At 40.5% G+C, this 18,600-nt stretch overlaps 1 protein-coding gene and 1 long non-coding RNA gene across 3 annotated transcripts in view; one reads left to right on the top strand and one right to left on the bottom strand.

The window, feature by feature from the left end:
• LOC119544579 overlaps window positions 1–9,466 on the top strand; it is a 94,865-nt gene extending 85,399 nt beyond the window's left edge. Inside the window, exon 3 of the long non-coding RNA XR_005218865.1 lies at window positions 9,360–9,466. This is a non-coding gene — a long non-coding RNA (uncharacterized LOC119544579). The remainder of the gene's footprint in view (window positions 1–9,359) is intronic.
• The window catches only part of ACMSD (aminocarboxymuconate semialdehyde decarboxylase), a 128,813-nt gene that overhangs the window by 73,617 nt on the left and 36,596 nt on the right, over window positions 1–18,600 (bottom strand). For both annotated transcript variants that reach the window (XM_037850032.1, XM_037850033.1), the window contains one exon: window positions 7,685–7,778. In XM_037850032.1, the coding sequence (XP_037705960.1) occupies window positions 7,685–7,778 (94 nt within the window). The remainder of the gene's footprint in view (window positions 1–7,684; window positions 7,779–18,600) is intronic.

Genomic DNA, 18,600 nt, shown 5'->3' with positions numbered 1-18,600 from the left:
TCTTCAAACTTTCAATTTCTAACTTATGTATGCCCAGTGTTTTCATTATGTGGTTCAGCTCTTTCACCGTATCTTCCTTAAACTTTTTGAATTGACCTATTATTAGTTGTTTAAATTCCTGTATCTCAGTTGAAGTGCAAGTTTGTTCCTTTGACTGGGCCATAACTTCATTTTTCTTAGTGTAGGTTATAGTTTTCTGTTGTCTAGGCATGGCTTCCTTGGTTACCCCAATCAGGTTTTCCCAGACCAAAATGGGCTGCGGTTCCAGAAGGAAGAACTATTCAGTATCCGGTTTTCCTGAGGGTGTGTCTTAGAAAATTGATACACCCTGTGAGGCCTCAGGTCACTGTGCTTTTCTGCCCAGCAGACTGGTATAAGGAGGTGTCCTAGTTTTCTAATGCTGCTGGAATGCAAAACACCAGAGACGGATTGGTAATTATAAAAGGGGGTTTATTTGGTTACACAGTTACAGTCTTAAGGCCATAAAGTATCCAAGGTAACACATCAGCAATTGGGACCTTCACTGGCAGATGGCCAATGGTGCCTGGAAAACCTCTGTTAGCTGGGAAGGCACATGGCTGGCATCTGCTCCAAAGTTCTGGTTTCAAAATGGCTTTCTCCCAGGACATTCCTCTCTAGGCTGCAGTTCCTCAAAAATGTCACTCTTAGTTGCACTTGGGGTATTTGTCCTCTCTCAGCTTCTCCGGAGCAAGAGTCTGCTTTCAACAGCCGTCTTCAAACTGTCTCTCATCTGCAGCTCCTCTGCTTTCTTCAAAGTGTCCCTCTTGGCTGTAGCTCCTCTTCAAAATGTCACTCACAGCTGCACTGTGTTCCTTCTATTATGTCAGCTCATTTATATGGCTCCACTGATCAACTTAGGCCCACCCCAAATGGGCAGAGCAATTACCTCAATGGAAATTATCCAATCAGAGTCATCATCCCTAGCTATGTGGGGTGCATTCCAAAAAAACACTCAAAGAATTACAGTCTAATCAACACTGATAATGTCTGCCCACACAAGATTACATCAGAGATGATGGCATTTGGGAGACACAATATATTCAAACTGGCACAGGAGGTGTGGCCTGTGGCTGTTTTCCGCCAGGCTCTGGGGTCTGGTTCTTAATGGAAGGCAGGTAGTAGAGCTGGGCCCCAGCCTTTTCCTTTTAGGGAAGATAACCCCCCTAGGGAGAGGTAATTAGCATTTGAATAGACTCTGCCTGTGCTACCTCCACCCTTGTCTGGGTTAGAGCACTGGGAACTGAAAATGGCTGAGGCTTTCTCCACTGAGCTGAAACAGGGACAGAAAGCCCCCTTCAGGGCCAGTCCATGGCCACCCTCCAGCTCTCCAAGGTCAGTGTCACCCAAAGCCTCTGTCTTCTTGTTAGGGATTCATAGCTTGTAGCAAGCAGTCCACGCTTGTTATTTAAAACCCCAGTTGGAGCTCAGCTGAGCTATATTTGCTTGCTGGGAGGGAGCGTCTCTCTGGCACCACGAGGCTTTGCAGCTCAGGCTGTGTGGGGGAGGGGTCTCCCGGCTTGGATCCGCAGTTTTTACTTACAGATTTTATGCTGTGATCTTGGGCATTCCTCCCAGTTCAGGTTGGTGTATGATGAGTGGACAGTCACATTTGTCCCCCCACAGTTATTCTGGATTATTTACTAGTTATTCCTGTTTTTTTATTAGTTGTTCCAGGGGGACTAACTAGCTTCCACTCCTCTTTATGCTGCCATCTTAGATCCTCCCAAGCCCTCTAATCCCAGTGATGTCCTTTTGAGCCTTCTCTCCTCCCTTGTTAGATCCCATCTAGGATCATGTATTTCCTTTAATTGTCATTGTCTCTTTAGTTGCTCTTTTTTTGTGTGGTGACATATATACAACATAAACTTTCCCCTCTCACCCACTCCTAAGCATACCTTTCAGTGGGATTAATCATATTCACAATATTGCAGTACCCTCCCAACCTTCCATTACTAAAACTTTCCCATCTCCCTAAACAGAAACCCTACACCCATTTTGCATTAACTCCCTATTCCCCTTGCCCTCCACCAATGGCAACCTGTACTTTAATTTCTACCTGTGTGCTTGCACATTCTCCAATATTTTCTTTGTAGTTACCATGGGGCTTAAATTTAACAATCAAAAACTGTAACAATAGGTTTGCTTTGGTACCAGCTTAATTCCAATAGGATATACAAAACTATGTTGCTGTACCCACCCATCACCCCACCTTTATGTAGTTCTTGTTATAAATTTTGTGTTTATACATTATGAGTCCAAAACTACGGATTTCTCATTATGTTTTGTGCATTTGTCTTTTAGATCCCATAGGAAGGCTTATTTTTTTTTTATTAGGGAAGTTGTGGATTACAGAATAATCATGCATAAAATATAGGATTCCACCTTATTATCAACACCTTGCATTGGTGTGGAACATTTGTTACAATTGATGAAAGCATGTTTTTATATTGTACTATTAACTATAGACCATGGTTTACTTTAGGATTCAGTGTCTTGTGCAGTTCCATGGATTTTTAAAAATAATTTTATTCTAGTACTATATATACATCCTAAAATTTCCCCTTTTAACCTCATTCAAATATATAATTCAGTGCTGTTAATTATGTTCACAGTGTGGTGCTACCATCCCACCATCCATTACCAAAACTTTTCTGGATAGCTTATGTTTTTGAGATAGAGTACAGAGCCTACTAATGGAATGAATATGGGGAAAGTAAAATCAAGTTTGACTCCAAGGTTTCAGGTCTGAGCCGCAGGTAAGTGGTGATGCCATCTTCTGAGATGGGACGGCAGGGTAGAAAGCAAAGGTTTTGTTCTGACTGTGTGAAGTTTGCCACACCTGTGAGACACCCCAGTGGTAATGACTACACAAGACTGAAATTTAGAGGAAAGGTCAGGTCTGTGGATCAAAATTTGGGAGTTCGTGGCATATCGCTGGTATTAAGAGGTAGTCTCCAAAGGAGAAGTTGTAGATCGAAGAGAAAAGAGGGTATAGAAAACTTAATCTGGGGACATTTAGAGACCAGAAAGAGGAGTAAGGTTAGCGAAGTAGGCTGGCAAGTCCAGAGAGTGTTTCAAGAGAGGGAATGTGGTCATCTGTGTTAAATGCTTCTTAGAGTTAAAGTAAAAGAAGATGGAGAAGTGACCATTGAATTTGGCAGGATGGGAATTCCTTTGTTTGACCTTCATATTTTTAGTGGAATGATGGGAAATTTCTGATTGGGATGGGTTTAGAATGGGAGGCGAGGAAGAGGAGATGATGCCTGTAGGTAAGACTTTTGAAAAGCTTTGCTCTGAAGGGGGAGAAAAGAAAAGGACTGAAAGCTGAAGGGACATGTGGGAATGTGAGATCAAAGAAAGCTTTGTTTTTGTTTTGTTTTGGACTGAGGCCTTTGTGTCTGCTGTTGACCCTGACCATTTCCATCTTTTCTTGGTTCTTTGTGCAGCTCCTCATATTTCAGGTCTTAAATCAAACATTTCTTCATGTCCTGGCATGTCCTAAAGCATCTGCCACCAACCACACTCCAGCTCCTACCCCCATTACCTTCCTCATAGCACTTAGTACTGTGTGAAAGCCTGTTTGTCTATCTGTGTACTTGTTTATGATCTCTTACGATTATAAGCTCCATGAGGGCAGAGGTTTTGTTCATGTCTATATCCTTGGTGCCTGGAACAAGGCCTGGCATACTAGAGGGGATCAATATATTCTTGCTGAGGAAATGAATGATGAATGACTATATGCAGATGCTATCATCTGTTTTCCACATGGGGAACTGCAGTGTAAATAAGTTTGTGGGACTTCTCAAAGTTGTATGAACTAGCGTGAGATTTTCTTTCAAGGTAGACAGTGTTGGGGCCCTCTTATGTCTCGGAGTGGGTTTATTTGGATTTATTCTATTTGGAGTTCGCTGAGCATTTATGATTTGTGTATTTACGTTGTTTAGAAGATTTGGGAAGTTTTCCCCAACAATTTCTTTGAATACTCTTCCTAGACCTTTACCCTTTTCTTCCCCTTCTGGAACACCAATGAGTCTTATATTCAGACATTTTATATTATCGATCATATCCCTGAGGTCTGTTTCGATTTATTCTATTTTTTTCCCCATTCTTTCTTTTATGCTTTCATTTTCCATTCTGTCATCTTCCAGGTCACTGATTCGTTGTTCAACTTCCTCTAGTCTTGTACTATGAGTATCCAAAATCTTTTTAATTTGGTCAACAGTTTCTTTAATTTCCATAAGATCATCTATTTTTTTATTTAGTCTTGCAATGTCTTCTTTATGTTCTTCTAGGGTCTTCTTGATATCCTTTGTATCCTGTACTATGGTCTCATTGTTCATCTTTAGTTCTTTGAGTAGCTGCTCTAGGTGCTGTGTCTCTTCTGATCTTTTGATTTGGGTGCTTGGGCTTGGGTTATCCATATCGTCTGTTTTTTTCATATGCTTTATAATTTTCTGTTGTTTTTGGCCTCTTGGCATTTGCTTGACTTGTTAGGGTTCTTTTAGGATTTGTAGACCAATTGAAGTCCTTATCTCTAATTTATCAGATCTACAGCTTTGTGGAGTACACTTTCTCTAACTAACCAGCAGGTGGCATCCACAAGCCACCTGTTCTCCACAAGCCAGTTCTCCCCTGCTTTGCCTTTGTGGTGAGTGGGGGAGTGAGTCTTGTGGGGTCCAATTGGTGTACCAAGCTTGCGTGTGTAGTTGGTGTTGCCTGCCCTGTATATGGGGTGTGTTTCTGGGCAGTCAGGGAGGGGGGGTGGCTCTAACAATCAAATATCCCTGGTAATCCTGGAGTTTTAAAGCTGCTGCAATAGTCTAATCCTTCAGTTCAGTCCTGCCACAGTTTGTCTCTGCTACTGACCCACAAGTCCTTGGTATTGGCGTATGGCTCCTGAGAGTTGCGAGTGGGTCCCTCTTCCAGGCCATGCACCCCCTGGTCCTCTGTTGAGGGATGACTGTGCTATGTCACAGGTGAGTGCTGTCTCCCCAGGGCGGTTCTGGGCTCCTGGGCTGTGTAGGGAGGCTCCCAGTCTGCTGAAATGATGGCTGAATGGGGCTTTGTTAATTCACACTGCTCCACCTTCCCAACTCTGGGACAATCAACTGAGGTTGCAGGGAAGGCTAATGTCCACGCCCAGTTTTGTGGTGTGTGCCTGTTATTTGAAGCACTTCCGTCCCACTGGGTTGTCTGGGGCAGCTCTGGGCTATGGGGCTGGTGATGGGCAGGAATGTTTCCTGTCCACCAGGATGATGGCTGTGAGCAGACACCCCCCTTTTCTTGGGAAGTTGTGGTGTTTAGTGAATTTTCTCAGCCACTGGATTATTGCCTTTTGTCTCAGAGCTCTCTTAGTTCTGCTCTTGTCTTGACCTGCCCAAATTGCAAGTCTTTGAAGCTTCTGTATTGGGCTTCTTAGAGTAATTGTTTTAGAAAAAGAAAAAAGGATTAAAAAAAAAGGGGGGGGGGCCCTCCTCAGGGATCTAATGGGTTATTGAAATGCTAAGAGACAAAGCAATTAGGGCCATTAAGGAAAGGTCCACAGGGCAGAGAGATCAGCTTTTCTTCGGGATTTGCATATGAGCCTCAGGGCCTGAGCTCTGCCCTTCCCCTTTCTATGTTCACCAGAACTCCAAAAATCCTCCGCTTTTAATTTTGGAGTTTTTCTTGCTGTTTTTTTCTATGCCTGTCTCCTCTCTACTGGGCTGGCTGCTCTCAGATTCTCTGGTGTCTGGTCTCAGTCTACCTATGGTTGGAGTTTGGATCAGTAGAATGAGTTTCCGATAAGAGCTGCCACTGCAGTTCTCCCTTCTCCTTCCCAGAGCTGACAGCCCCTCCTCCCACGGGACTGAGCCTGGCAGGGAGGGGTGCCAGTCCCCTGGCCGCAAAAACTTACAGATTTCGCTGATCTCAGCAGTTCCACGTTTTCATGAGTGTTGTATGAAGTATGCCCAAAGTCAGATTGCTCTGTGGTGTCCAGTCCACGCAGTTCCTGGCTTTCTACCTACTTCCCTGGAGGAATAACTAAAACATACAGCTCACCAATCCACCATCTTGCCCCGCCTCTGTTGGGGCCCTCTTAGATCAACTCTTCCTTTCCACTAATTGTTGCTCAAGAATTTGGCAGTGGGTGGTGCTGGTCTGGAAGCTGTCTTATTAAATACATTACCTTCCAACAGCAATCACAGGAGCTACAATATCAGAGCAGAAAGAGACCTTTAAAAGAATCCAGACCAACTCTCTTGCTTGTTTTATGGAGAAGGAAGTGGGGCTCAAGGAGTTGAAGTGACTTGCCACCAGTTATACAGTGAAACAGAGACAAAGCTGGAACTAAAATTCAGTTTTTTGACTTCTAATATATTGCTCTATTTAATTCTTCATGATGGTGCCATTTTGGTTACTTCCTAATTATTTGTACTAATTGTACTAGGGAGAGTATGGATAATGGCCCACTAAACAAAACTCAGTGCTTTTCATTTAGGGACCAGTTTTTGCTTGGGTTTGTAGATGACATGCAATTTTATTTGTGGTTCCAGAAATATCCATGGTTTTTGCCATCTGGTCTCCATCTCTTCTTCTTGGGACTTATAGCAAGGAGTTGGTCATACCAAATGGAAATTTCTCTCACTTTCCCTTTCCCCTCTTGTGGAAGGAACCATGAATGAAAACTGCAGAAGGCAAAGGGCAGAAGGGAGGAGCAGACAATGGAAAAGTTGAAAGCCTGGGTCATCTACAATCTAGTGCTTCAGATCTTTGGTTGGTGGAAGTTGAATTCCAAGGCTATCACCTTCTTTAAATCTCCTAGACAGGCTTGGTTGCTTTTCTCTGGAGCCTCTTTGGGAGGCTGTGCAGTGAGGTGGTTAAGAAGATGGGCTTTGGTTTGGACAGATCTATGTTTAAATTCCATTTCCATGTATTTGTTGTGTGGCTTGGGCAACTTACCTTACCACTCGAAGACTCAGTTTGTCCCTTTGTAAAATGGTGATTATAATATCAACCTCAAAGAGCATTGTGTGGATATGATTAAAATTAAATGAGATAATATACATAGCACATGTCTGAGTAAGGACTTAATAAATGATCATTGTTATTACTCACAATCCTGTTAATTATTTATATTTTCTTTCTTTGGCATCATAAGGTTCCGTAGATGATTGGTGTGGTTTGGAGCTATGTGTCCCAGGAAAACATGTTCTTAAATGTGATCTATACCTATAGGTGTGAACTCTTGTAAATAGGACTTATCGATAAGGTTACTTCAGATAAAGTATGGCCCAGGAGAAGTCATAATCCTATTTCTTAAGGCATTATAGGGAAGGTCACAGAGATAAAAGCTATAGAGGAGCAGCCAGAAGCTGAAAGTCAATGGAAACTGGAGGAGAAGGGCAAGGCCAGGAGAGGCTGTCATGTGCATTGCCATGTGTCAGAGGAGCCAAGGACCAAGGATTGCCAGCAACCAGCCCCAGAATGCCCATCTTCAGGAAGAAAGTATGACCATAATGACTTATTTGGATTTCTCCTAGCCTCAAAACCATGAGCCAATAAATTCCCATTGTTTAAACTAATCCATTGCATGGTATTTGCTTTAGCAATGAGGAAACTAAAATAGTTGGAAAAACCCAAGAATTGGTCCTGTATTCCTGGACCTCCAAGTGACACAAACCTACAAGCCATGGGAGCCAGTACTTGGCCATCCGTCCATCCATCTGCATGTCCCAGGGGTGCACAAACAGGGAGCAGTTGAGCCTTTCAGCCACCTTCAAAGAAGCAATGTGAGAGAGTTACTTGAATGAGCCAGCATTTACAGAGTTCTGTTTTAGGGAAAATGCTTTCTCTGGTCTATATGTTCTGAATAAATAAATTAAAGTATTTTAAAGTTGTTCTTGATCTCTATAAAAGAATTATTGATAAACTCTGCTCCTGCTTGGGGAAAAAAGGATGCCTAAAATTAGCAAAGTGGCTCTTGATGGATTACCATTGAGGAGGATGAATTTAATATATTTATTGGCAAAAACTATTCACAGAAAACATCTAGCATTCAAACACTTTGGTGAGAGCAACTGTTCAAGGACTAGTCTGCAACTCAAATGTAGTGTAAAATTTTTCCTGCTGAAGGACTTGAAGGATGCAGAGTGATTCCTGCTGACTCCTACTTGGTCCACTCCCCTTGGAAAGACTGCTGGGATTGTATCCTTGGAGTCAGGGCTGGTGTTTTTCCTCCTTTCCCTCACCTTGGAAATCTGAGTATGTGGAAAGTAAGGAAGTGATGGGCTGGAAGGCTGGGGCTCAGGACTGATCTGGGGCAGGGTGGCTTGACACAAGCCATCTGGTCATTCAGCCTGACACTAGGTGGGAATTGCTGGGGTCTCCTTGTGTCCAGCTGAGTCCCTGAGTAGTCTGCTGTGAATCAGTTGATCACAAAGAGGAAAGAGCGCTCAGTCAGGCAGGTACTGAGCTGAATGTCATGGACAAACTTGTTGTTAAAGCACTTAATTGCCAGAGACAAGGTGGGTGTGGCTCCTGTTATGAACAGCAAAGTCAAAGCAGTAATCAGAAGAGTCTGACTCACAGAGACCTATGGCATTGGCTAGTTGATCATGGGGTACTTAGAAGTGAAATAGATGGGCAGTCTACTAAATTCTTACTTGGTCTGTATAAGCAGAAGAGTTGTAGATCAAGTGAACAAAAGTCTCACTTGACTCACAAAGATAGAGAGTCACTGCTCCTTAATCAATACTCAGACTTGAGACAGTTTACAGACCCAGAACCCCTTGAATGAAGGAAAGGTGGATCCACTGGGAAAGGACCCTGCTACACTGCCAGAAATTTATACTGTTAATCTTCCTCCCTGCCTTCCCCAAACAAGCCTATGGCTGTTTACCAGTGTGACTGTGCAATGGGGAAAGAAAATTATCATTTTAGGGACTATTAGACACTGGCTTTGACCTGTTATTTATTCCGGAGACCCAAACCATAATTTATGGAAGTCAAGGGATTGATGGAGTTTTAGCTCAGGTCCATCTCACAGTGGGGCCAGTGGGTCCTTGAACTCATTACATGGTTATTTCCCCAGTCCCAGGATGTGTAATTGGAATAGACATACTCAGTTACTGGCAGAATCCCTACATGGGTTCCCTGACTTGTAGAGTGAACACTAATTTGTTAGGAAAGACCAAGTGGAGGCTGCTAGAACTGTCTCTACCTAGCAAAATAGTAAAACAAAAGCAATACTGGATTTCTGGAGGGATTGCAGAGATTAGTGCCACTCTTAAGGACTTGAAGGATGCAGGGTGATTCCTACCATGTCCCCTATTAACTCTCCTATTTGGCTGGTGCAGAAAACAGATGGATCTTGGAGCACGATCAGCCAGCTGACTGCATTTGCAACTGCTGTTCAGATGTGGTATCATTGCTTGAGCAAATCAACACATCTCCTGGTACCAGGTATGCAGCTACTGATATGGCAAATACTTTTTTTCTCAATACCCTTTAGTAAAGACCCACCAGAAACAGTTTGCTTTCAGCTGGCAAGGCCAGCAATACATCTTCACTGTCCTACTTCAGGGGTAAATCAACTCATTCTCCAGCCCTATGTTATAATCTTGTCTATAGGGAAGTTTATTGCCTCTCCCTTCCACAAGACATCACACTGGCCTGTTACATTGTTGACATTATGCTGATTGCACCTAATGAGGAAGAAGTAAAAACTAGTCTAGACTTATTGTTAAGGCATTTGCATGTCAGTGGGTGGGTGATAAATCCAACAAAAATTCAGGGTCCTTCCATCTGCATGAAATGTCTATGTATCCAATGGTGTGGGACATGTTGAGATATCCCTTCTAAGGTGAAGGCTAAGCTTTTGCATCTAGCCCCTCCTACAACCAAGAGGCACAATGCTTAGTTGTTCTTTTTGGATTTTGGAGACAACATATTCCTCATTTGGGTGTAGTACTCTAACCTATTTACTGAGTGATCTGAAAAGTGCCCTGGACAAAAGGAGGTTCTGCAACAGATCCAGGCTACTTACTGTACAAGCTACTCTGCCACTTGGGCTGTATGATCCAGCAGATCCAATAGTACCAAACATTTCAATTGTAAATAGGGATGCTGTTTGGAGACTTTGGCAGCCCTCTGTAGAAGAATCACAGCATAGACCCTTAGGATCTTGGAGCAAAGCACTGCCATCCTCTGCAGATAACTACTTTCTGTTGGATAAACAGCTTTTGGCCTGCTACTGGGCCTTTATAGAGACTGAAAGCTTAATCATGGACTACCAAGTTACCATGAGGCCTGAATTGCTCATCAAGAACTGGGTGTTTTCTGACCCACCAAGCCATAAATTTGGGTATGCACAGCAGCACTCCATCATCTAATGGAAGTGGACTATACAAGACTGGCCTTGAGCAGGCCCTGAAGGCACAAGTAAGTTACATGAGGAAGTAGTTCAAATACCAATGTCCTCACTCTTGCCACATTACCTTCCTTTTCCTAGCCTGCACCTATGGACTTGTGGGGAGTTCCCTATGATCAGATGATTGAGGAAGAGGAAACTTAGGCCAAGTTTATAGATGTTTCTGCACAATACACAGGTACTACCTGAAAGTGAACAGCTACAGCACTACAGCCCCTTTCTGGGACATTCCAGGACAGTGGTGATAGGATATCACCCCAGAAGTCACAACCTTGAGCAGTGCACCTGGTTGTTCATTTTTCTTGGAAAGAGAAATGGCCAGAGGTGCATTTATATACTGATTCACAGACTGTGGCCATAGACTGAACATGATTGAAAAATTGGTAACAAAGAGGTCTGGGGAAGAAGTATGTGGATAGACATTTCTGAGTGTGCAAAAAACGAAGATTTTGTGTCCCATGTGAATGCTTACCCAAGAGTGACTTCAACACAGGTAGATTTTAATAATTAAGTGGACAGAGTGGACTGTATTGTGGATATCAGTCAGACTCTTTCCCCAGCCACTCCTCTTGTTGCACAATGGGCTCCCTCTAAAGTGGTAAGAATGGAGGTCTGCAGGGGCTCAGCAATGTGGACTTCCACTCACTAAGGATGACCTGGTGACAGCCACTGCCAAATGCCCAGTACTCCAGCCTCAGAGATCAATGCTTAATTCCTAATTTGGCACTGTTCCCCAAGGTGATCAGCCTGCTTTCTGGCGTACGTTGATTACATTGGGCCATTTCCATCATTGAACTGGCAGGGTTTTGTTCTTACTGTAATAGACACATACTCCAGATATGGATTTGCCTTCCCCACACACAATGTTTCTGCCAAAGCTAATATACAAGGACTTACAGAATGGTTTATCCACCATTATGATATTCCACAAGCATTGCTTCTGTTCAAGGAACCCACTTCACAGCAAATGAAATGCAGGTATGGACACATGCTTATGGAATTCACTGGACTTATCATGCTCCCCATCATTCTGAAACAGGTAGATTGATAGAATGGTGGAATGGTTTTTTGAAGACTCAATTACAGTGCCACCTGGGTGGAAGCACCTTGTAGAGCTGGGGCTTTGTTCTCCAGGAGGCCATACATGCTCTAAATTAGCATCCACTCTACAGTGCGGTTTCTTCTGTAGCCAGTATTCACAGGTCCAGGAATCAAGCAGTGGAAATAGGAGTGGCACTACTTTCTGTTTTCCCTAATGATCCACTAGAAAGTTTTTTGCTTCCTGTCTCTGATACCTTAAGCTCTGCTGCTTTCCCAGTCTTAGTTCCAAAAGGAAGAGTGCTTCCATCAGGAGACACAACAATAATTCTACTGAACTAGAATTTAAGACTGCCACCCAGCCACTTTGGGCTCATCATCTCTCTGAGTCAGCAGGCAAATACAGGAATTACTGGCTAAAGTGATTATTCCTGATTATCCAAGGGGAAATAGGATTGCCTCCACATATGGAGGAATGAAGAGTTTGACTGGGACATAGGAGATTCCCTGGGGCATCACTTAGTACTACCATGTCCTGTGACTAAAGTCAATGGAAAACTGCAATGGAGGCTTGGATCAACCCATCAGGCAAAGAACCAAGACTAGCTTAGGCACTTGCTGAGGGTAAAGGGAATGTGGAGTGGATAGTGGAAGAAGGTAATTATGAGTTACATCCATATGACCAGTTGCAGAAATGAGGACTACAGTGGTTATGAGTATTTCTTCATTGTTTTGTTATGAATATGTTAGTATGTATACATAAAGCAAATATCTTTGTTTTCTTTCCCCTCTTAGCCCCTTTTCATATAAGAAAAATTGTATTAATTTTATGTCATAGTATTTAAGATATGGGATATCAAGTTTAAGAATAAATATTACAAAAGATTTGCATCCTCTTCTGGGGAAAGCATTAGTGCATTTCCAGTTGTACACAGGAGAGTTGAATTATCTTTGGTGAAAATATAACTGTTATTACTTATATTTAGAGATTAAGGATGGCTTAAGGAGATGTGTATGGTTGTCATGTTGACAAGGGGGAAGACCAGGCTGCTGTAAGACATGATGGGTCCCAGAACTGAAAGGTGTAAGGGAAAGAGGGGCACTGAGTGAGGGAGAGAACTTAAACAAATTATAGGAGCTGGGGATAAAATTGTGCACAAAAACAAACAGAACAGATCAAAATTTCCAGAGAAGGGACAGAGGAAAGTAAGCTGTCTTCTCTAGGTGAAACAGTTGCACAAAAAGTGTGATCTTAAAAATTGAACTGATATCCACAGCAATAAACAGATGAAGAAGACCTAAGAAAATCCGAACAGGTAAACATGGCTATGCTAAAGGTCCAGAATAAGTTGGACCCACCATCAAAGAAGAGCTTTAACACAAAGCCAACCAATAAGACCCTAGACAAGAGGGAGAAACTGATCTTCAGAGTGAACACATCAAAATAATCAGATGCCTAGTTTTTAGCAAAAAATTACAAGCCAAAATAAGAAACAGGAATATATGGCTCAGTCAAGGAGACAAATCAAAACTTCAGAGGAGACTTAGAAGTTGGAACAACTAATCAAAGATGTTCAAACAAATATTCTAAACCAATAAAAGGAGATGAAGCCATAAAGACATAAAAGATATTAAGAAGATAATGTTTGAGCGTAAAGAAGAACTTGAAAATATAAAAAGAAACATAACAGAAACTATGGGGATGAAAGGCATGATAGTAGAGATTAAAAATATGCCAGAATACAACTGTAAATTTTAATAGGCAGAAAAATCAGTGAACTAGGAGACAGGACAATTGAAACCATATAGGCAGAAAACAGAGAAAAGAATAGAAAAAGTTCAAGTGTCTCAGGAATTTCAGTGACAGCATGAAGTGCACAAATATATGTGTCATGGGTGTCCCAGAAGGTGAAAAGAAGGAAAAAGGTGCAGAAAGAATATTTGAGGAAATAATGGCCAAAAATTTCCCACAAATACACGTCTAAGAAGTGCAATGCCCTCCAAACAAAATAAACCCTAGTAGACCCACTCTAAGACACATACTAATCAGAATGTCAAATGCCAAAGATAAAAGGTGATTCTGAAAGCAGCAAGGGAAAGCAGTTTGTCACATACAAGGTATCCTAAAAAAAGACCAATTTCTCATCAGAAACCATGGAGCTGGGAAGGCAGTGATATGATATATTTAATGTACTGAAAGACAAAAACTACCAGCCAAAAGTTCTTTATCCAGTAAAACTGTCCTTCACAAAATGGAGAGTTTAAAATACAGATAAACAAAAACAGATTTTGTCAGCAAAAGGCCTGTCCTATAAGAATTACTAAAGGGAGGTCCAAGGATGAAAGGAAAACACAGGAGAGAATGGATTGGAATACTGTGAAGAAGTGAAGATCTTCAGTAAGGGTAATTTAAAGAGGGAACACAGAACACAATAGTACTGTACGCTCAATGTACAATTCTACTCTTTAATTCCTATGAGTCAGAATACAATCAAACTAGAAAAAGGCATATTTCTTCATAATGGACACACAAAATATAAAAAGTTATTGTGGGACAAAACAAGATAAAGACAAAATCAAGAAGGGAATAGAGAACTTGAATAATATGATAATTGAACTAGACCAAACAGGCATTTACAGAACATTGTACCCCAAAACAGCAGTTTATACATTCTTGTAAAGTGCATATGGATTGTTCTCCAAGATAGACCACGTGTTGGGTCACAAAACACTCAATAAATTTAGAAAGGTTGAAATTACACAAAGCATCTTCTCTAAACATAATGGGATGAAGCTGGAAATAAAAAAACTGGCAGAGAAAATCCACAAATACGTGGAAGTTAAATAACACACCCTTAATCAGTGGGCCAAAAAGAAATTGCAAGAGAAATCATTAAATATCTTGAGACATATGAAAACAAGAGCATGACATATCAAAACTCATGAATGCAGTGAAGGCAATGCTGAGAGGGAAATTTATGGTCCTAATTGCGTACATTAAAAAAGAAGAAAGCACTAAAATAAAAAACCTAACAGAACACCTGGAGGAACTAGAAAAAGAACAGCAAATTAACCCAAGGAAAGGAGAAGGAAAGAAATAACAAAAATCAGAACACAAATAAGTGAAATTGAGAATGAAAAACAATAGAGAGCATTAACAAAACCAAAAGTTGGTTCTTTGAAAACGTCAATAAAATCGACAAATCCTTAGCTAGAATGACAGAAAAAAAGGGAGAAGATGCAAATAAATAAAATCAGAAATAGGAGGGGGATATGAATACAGACCCCTCAGAAATAAAAATGATCATAAGAGATACTCTGAACAACTGTATGGCAGCAAATTAGACAACCTACATGATATGGACAGATTGCTAGAAATGCACAAACAACCTATACTGACTCTGGAAGAAATAGAAGATCTCAAAAGACCAATGATAAGTAAAGAGATTGAGTCACTTATCAGAGACCTCCCAACAAAAAAAAAGGCCAAGACCAGATGGCTTCACAGGGGAATTCTACCAAATAATTCATGAAGACTTACTTCAATTCTGCTCAAACTCTTCCAAAAAGTTGAAGAGGTAGGAACACTACCTAACTCATTCTATAAAGCCAGCATCACCCTAATACCTAAAGCCAGATCAGGATACAAGAAAAGAAAATTACAGACTGATTCTCTTATGAATATAGGTGCAAAAATCCTCAACAGAATACTTGCAAATCAAATCCAACAGCACATTAAAAGAGTTATACACCATACCAAGTGGGTTTTATCCCAGGTATGCAAGCGTTGTCCAACATAAGAAAATAAATTAATTTAATCCACCTCTTCAATAAATCAAAGGGGAAAAAAACCACATGATCATCTTGATTGATGCAGAAAAGGTATTTGACAAAATCCAGCATCATTTCTTGATAAAACACTTTGAACAATAGGAGTAAAAGAGAATTTCCACACGATAAAGGTCATACATGAAAAACCCATGACTAACATCATCCTCAGTAGTGAAAGACTTAAAGCTTTCCCTTTAAGTTCTGGAACAAGACAAGGATGCCCACTGTCACCACTCCTACTCAATATCTTGCTGGAAGTTCAAGCCAGAGCGGTTAGGCAAGAAAAAGAAATAAAAGGAATCCAGATTGCAAAGGGAGAAGTAAAACTTTCCTTATTTGCAGGTGACATGATCCTATATATAGATAGTCCTCCCAAAATTGACAACAGAGCTAGTAGAGCTAATAAATGAATTCAGAAAATTGGCAAGTATCAGTAGTGTTTCTATACACTAGTAATGAGCAATCTGGGGAAGAAATCAAGAAAAAAAATCCATTTATAATAGCAACTAAAAGAATTGAATATCTAGGATTAAATCTAACCAAGAATATAAAGGATTTGTACACAGAAAACTATAAAACATTGCTAAAAGAAGTCAAAGAAGACCTAAATAAATGGAAGGACATTCCATGTTCATGGATTGGAAGACTAAATATCGTTAAGATGTCAATTCTACCCAAAAGGATTTACAGATTGAACGCAATCCCAATTCAAATTCCAACACCTTTTTTGCATAAATGGAAAAGCCAATTATCAAATTTATTTGGAAGGGTAAGTTAGCCCAAATAACCAAAACCGTCTGGGAAAAGAAGAATGAAGTTGGAGAACTTACACTTCCTGACTTTAAAGCTTATCAAAAAGCTTTGGTGGTCAAAACGGCATGGTACTGTCACAAGAATAGATATATAGACAAATGGAATTGAATTGAGTCTCAGAAGTAGACCTTCACATCTATGGCTGGTTGAAAGGAAAGGACAATAAACATTAGATTGAAGCCACATGAAGAAATAAAGATCTCCTGTATGGGTAATTGCATGGGTAAATATAAATGCCAGTACTACTGTATTTTTGGTAACTCCAGTTTTTACTTTCTACAGGATCTAAAAGACAAATACATAAAATGTAAAGATAAATCAAAGGTTTAGGACTCATAATGTATACATATGTAATTTGTGACAAGAACTACATAAAGGTAGAAGGATGGAGGGGAACAGGAACTAATTTTATGTGTGCTCTTGAGGTTAAGTTGGTATGAAAACAAATGATATCATTATAGATTTAGGATGTTAAATTTAAGCCCCTGGTAACAACAAAGAAAATATCAGGTGATGTGTAAATTGGTAGAGACAGAAATTAGAGCACAGGTTGCTAGGAGTGGAGGGCAAGGCAATGAGGAGTTGATGCAAAATGAGTGTAGGCTTTCTGTGTGGTATGAGGGAAAGGTTCTGGTAATGGATTGTGGTGCGTATACTGCAACACTGTGAATTGACTGATCCCAATGAATGGTATGCTTGGGAGAGGTTAGGATGGGAAGATTTATGATGTATATATTTTTCCACAATTTAAAAAAGAAAGATAAACAAAGAGATAATGGCAACTAAATGCAATACATAACACTGGATGGAATCTAATGGAGGAGAAAAGGCTCAAAAGGATATCATTGGGACGTAAGAAAAAATTGAAATATAGAATGTAAGATTTATATCAATGTTAAATTTCTTGAACTTAATAACTGCACTTAAGGTAATTACATAAGTGAATAACCTTGTTCTTAGTAAATATACATGGAAGTATTATGTGTTCAAGGAGTATGATATGTGCGACCTGCTCTCAAATGTTCTGAATATAGTTAGATGATAGATAGATAGATAGATGTAGATAGATAGATAGATAGATAGATGAGAGATATGAGAAAGGTAACAAGATGTTAAAATGGTGGATCTGGGTATCTGGGGGTGGGGTGGCAGCATGTTGGAGTTCTCTGTATTGGGTTTGTAGTATTTCTCAACTGTCTTACTCATTTGAAATTATTTCAAAATAGGAAATTTAAAAAATTCCCTCAAAAGGTGTTGAATTTTAGTGTTTATCAAAGTTCAAAACAGATTTTCTGTTGAGCATTTCCTTTCCAACCATATTGCAGTGCTTGAATGACTGACTCATCATACCTTCACATACCCCAGGAAGGGAAATATTTTGGCTGATGCATGAGAATTTTTCAAATGAAGAAACAATTCTGGAACTACAGGGGATTTTGGAAATGGCAGGCAAAGGGTAGATTAGAGAACAGTCTTCTAATTCTATAGGTTCTAACAAGCAGAAGAGATATAAATCTTTTGAGAGGGGAGGAGCTATTAGGGTTCTGATAATGGATGTAGGGTAGAAAGACAATATTGAGTTCTTGGGATGGTTTGGGCCTAGTAAGGGCACATGGTGGTGACATCTCAGTGCATTTGACTCCTCATGAGGATAAAACTTTTTCCTATGTGCCTGTGATGGTTCATTTCTATTCAAGTCAACTAATATTTTTGAGCATCTTCTAAATGTGATGCATTATAAAGGTTGCAAAAAGAAGTCACAAAAAGATATTTCATACTCAAAATCATGGTAACATTAATGGAGAACTTACTCCTTCCCAAAGCTCTTTTGAGAATTTACATTTATAACTGTTTTAATACTCTATGAGATGAGCACTATTATTATTACTTCATTTTACAGAGAAGGAAATTAAGGCAGATAGAGGCTAAATAACTTACTCAGGTTTTATGGCTGTTAAATGGTAGAGCCTGGCATTTTAGAACTACCACTCTGTCTGCCTCATAATGGTAAAAGTCATTTTTGTACCTGAAGACTTATCTGAGCCTATATTGTTGGGTTCACTTACTAAGAAGGAAGGTCTAGGAGCTAAGGAGGACAGTTAGGTGCTTAGGAGCTCCAGGCTCACCTTTTAGTGACAAGTCCAGCTGGCATCCCAGTAATTCCTCTCATTTGTTTCAGCATGTGTTATTGATGTAAGTTAGAGTGTAGTGAGGTAGGGAAGCCTACTAATCAAATGCACTATCAATCCCAAGATGTCACAAGTCAACTGGGGCCAGGGTGCACTCTCTGAATCCCTTCAGAGGTTGATATCTCCCAAAACAGCCTCGTTAGAATGATTGTTGGGTTGAGCTAGTCATACAGATGAAAGTACCCATTTGGACTCTTAACAGGCTGCTGTTGCTTTTTAAGCCCTTTAGTAATTCATAAACCCAATTCCAATGAATAATAAAATGACTTGCAGCTGAAGTCTCTCTCACACTGTGCT

Source organism: Choloepus didactylus, chromosome 9, assembly GCF_015220235.1.
Source record: "Choloepus didactylus isolate mChoDid1 chromosome 9, mChoDid1.pri, whole genome shotgun sequence".
Lineage (NCBI taxonomy): Eukaryota > Metazoa > Chordata > Mammalia > Pilosa > Megalonychidae > Choloepus > Choloepus didactylus.
Note: the sequence above shows the minus strand (reverse complement) of the source record. Positions and strands in the feature narration are given on the sequence as shown.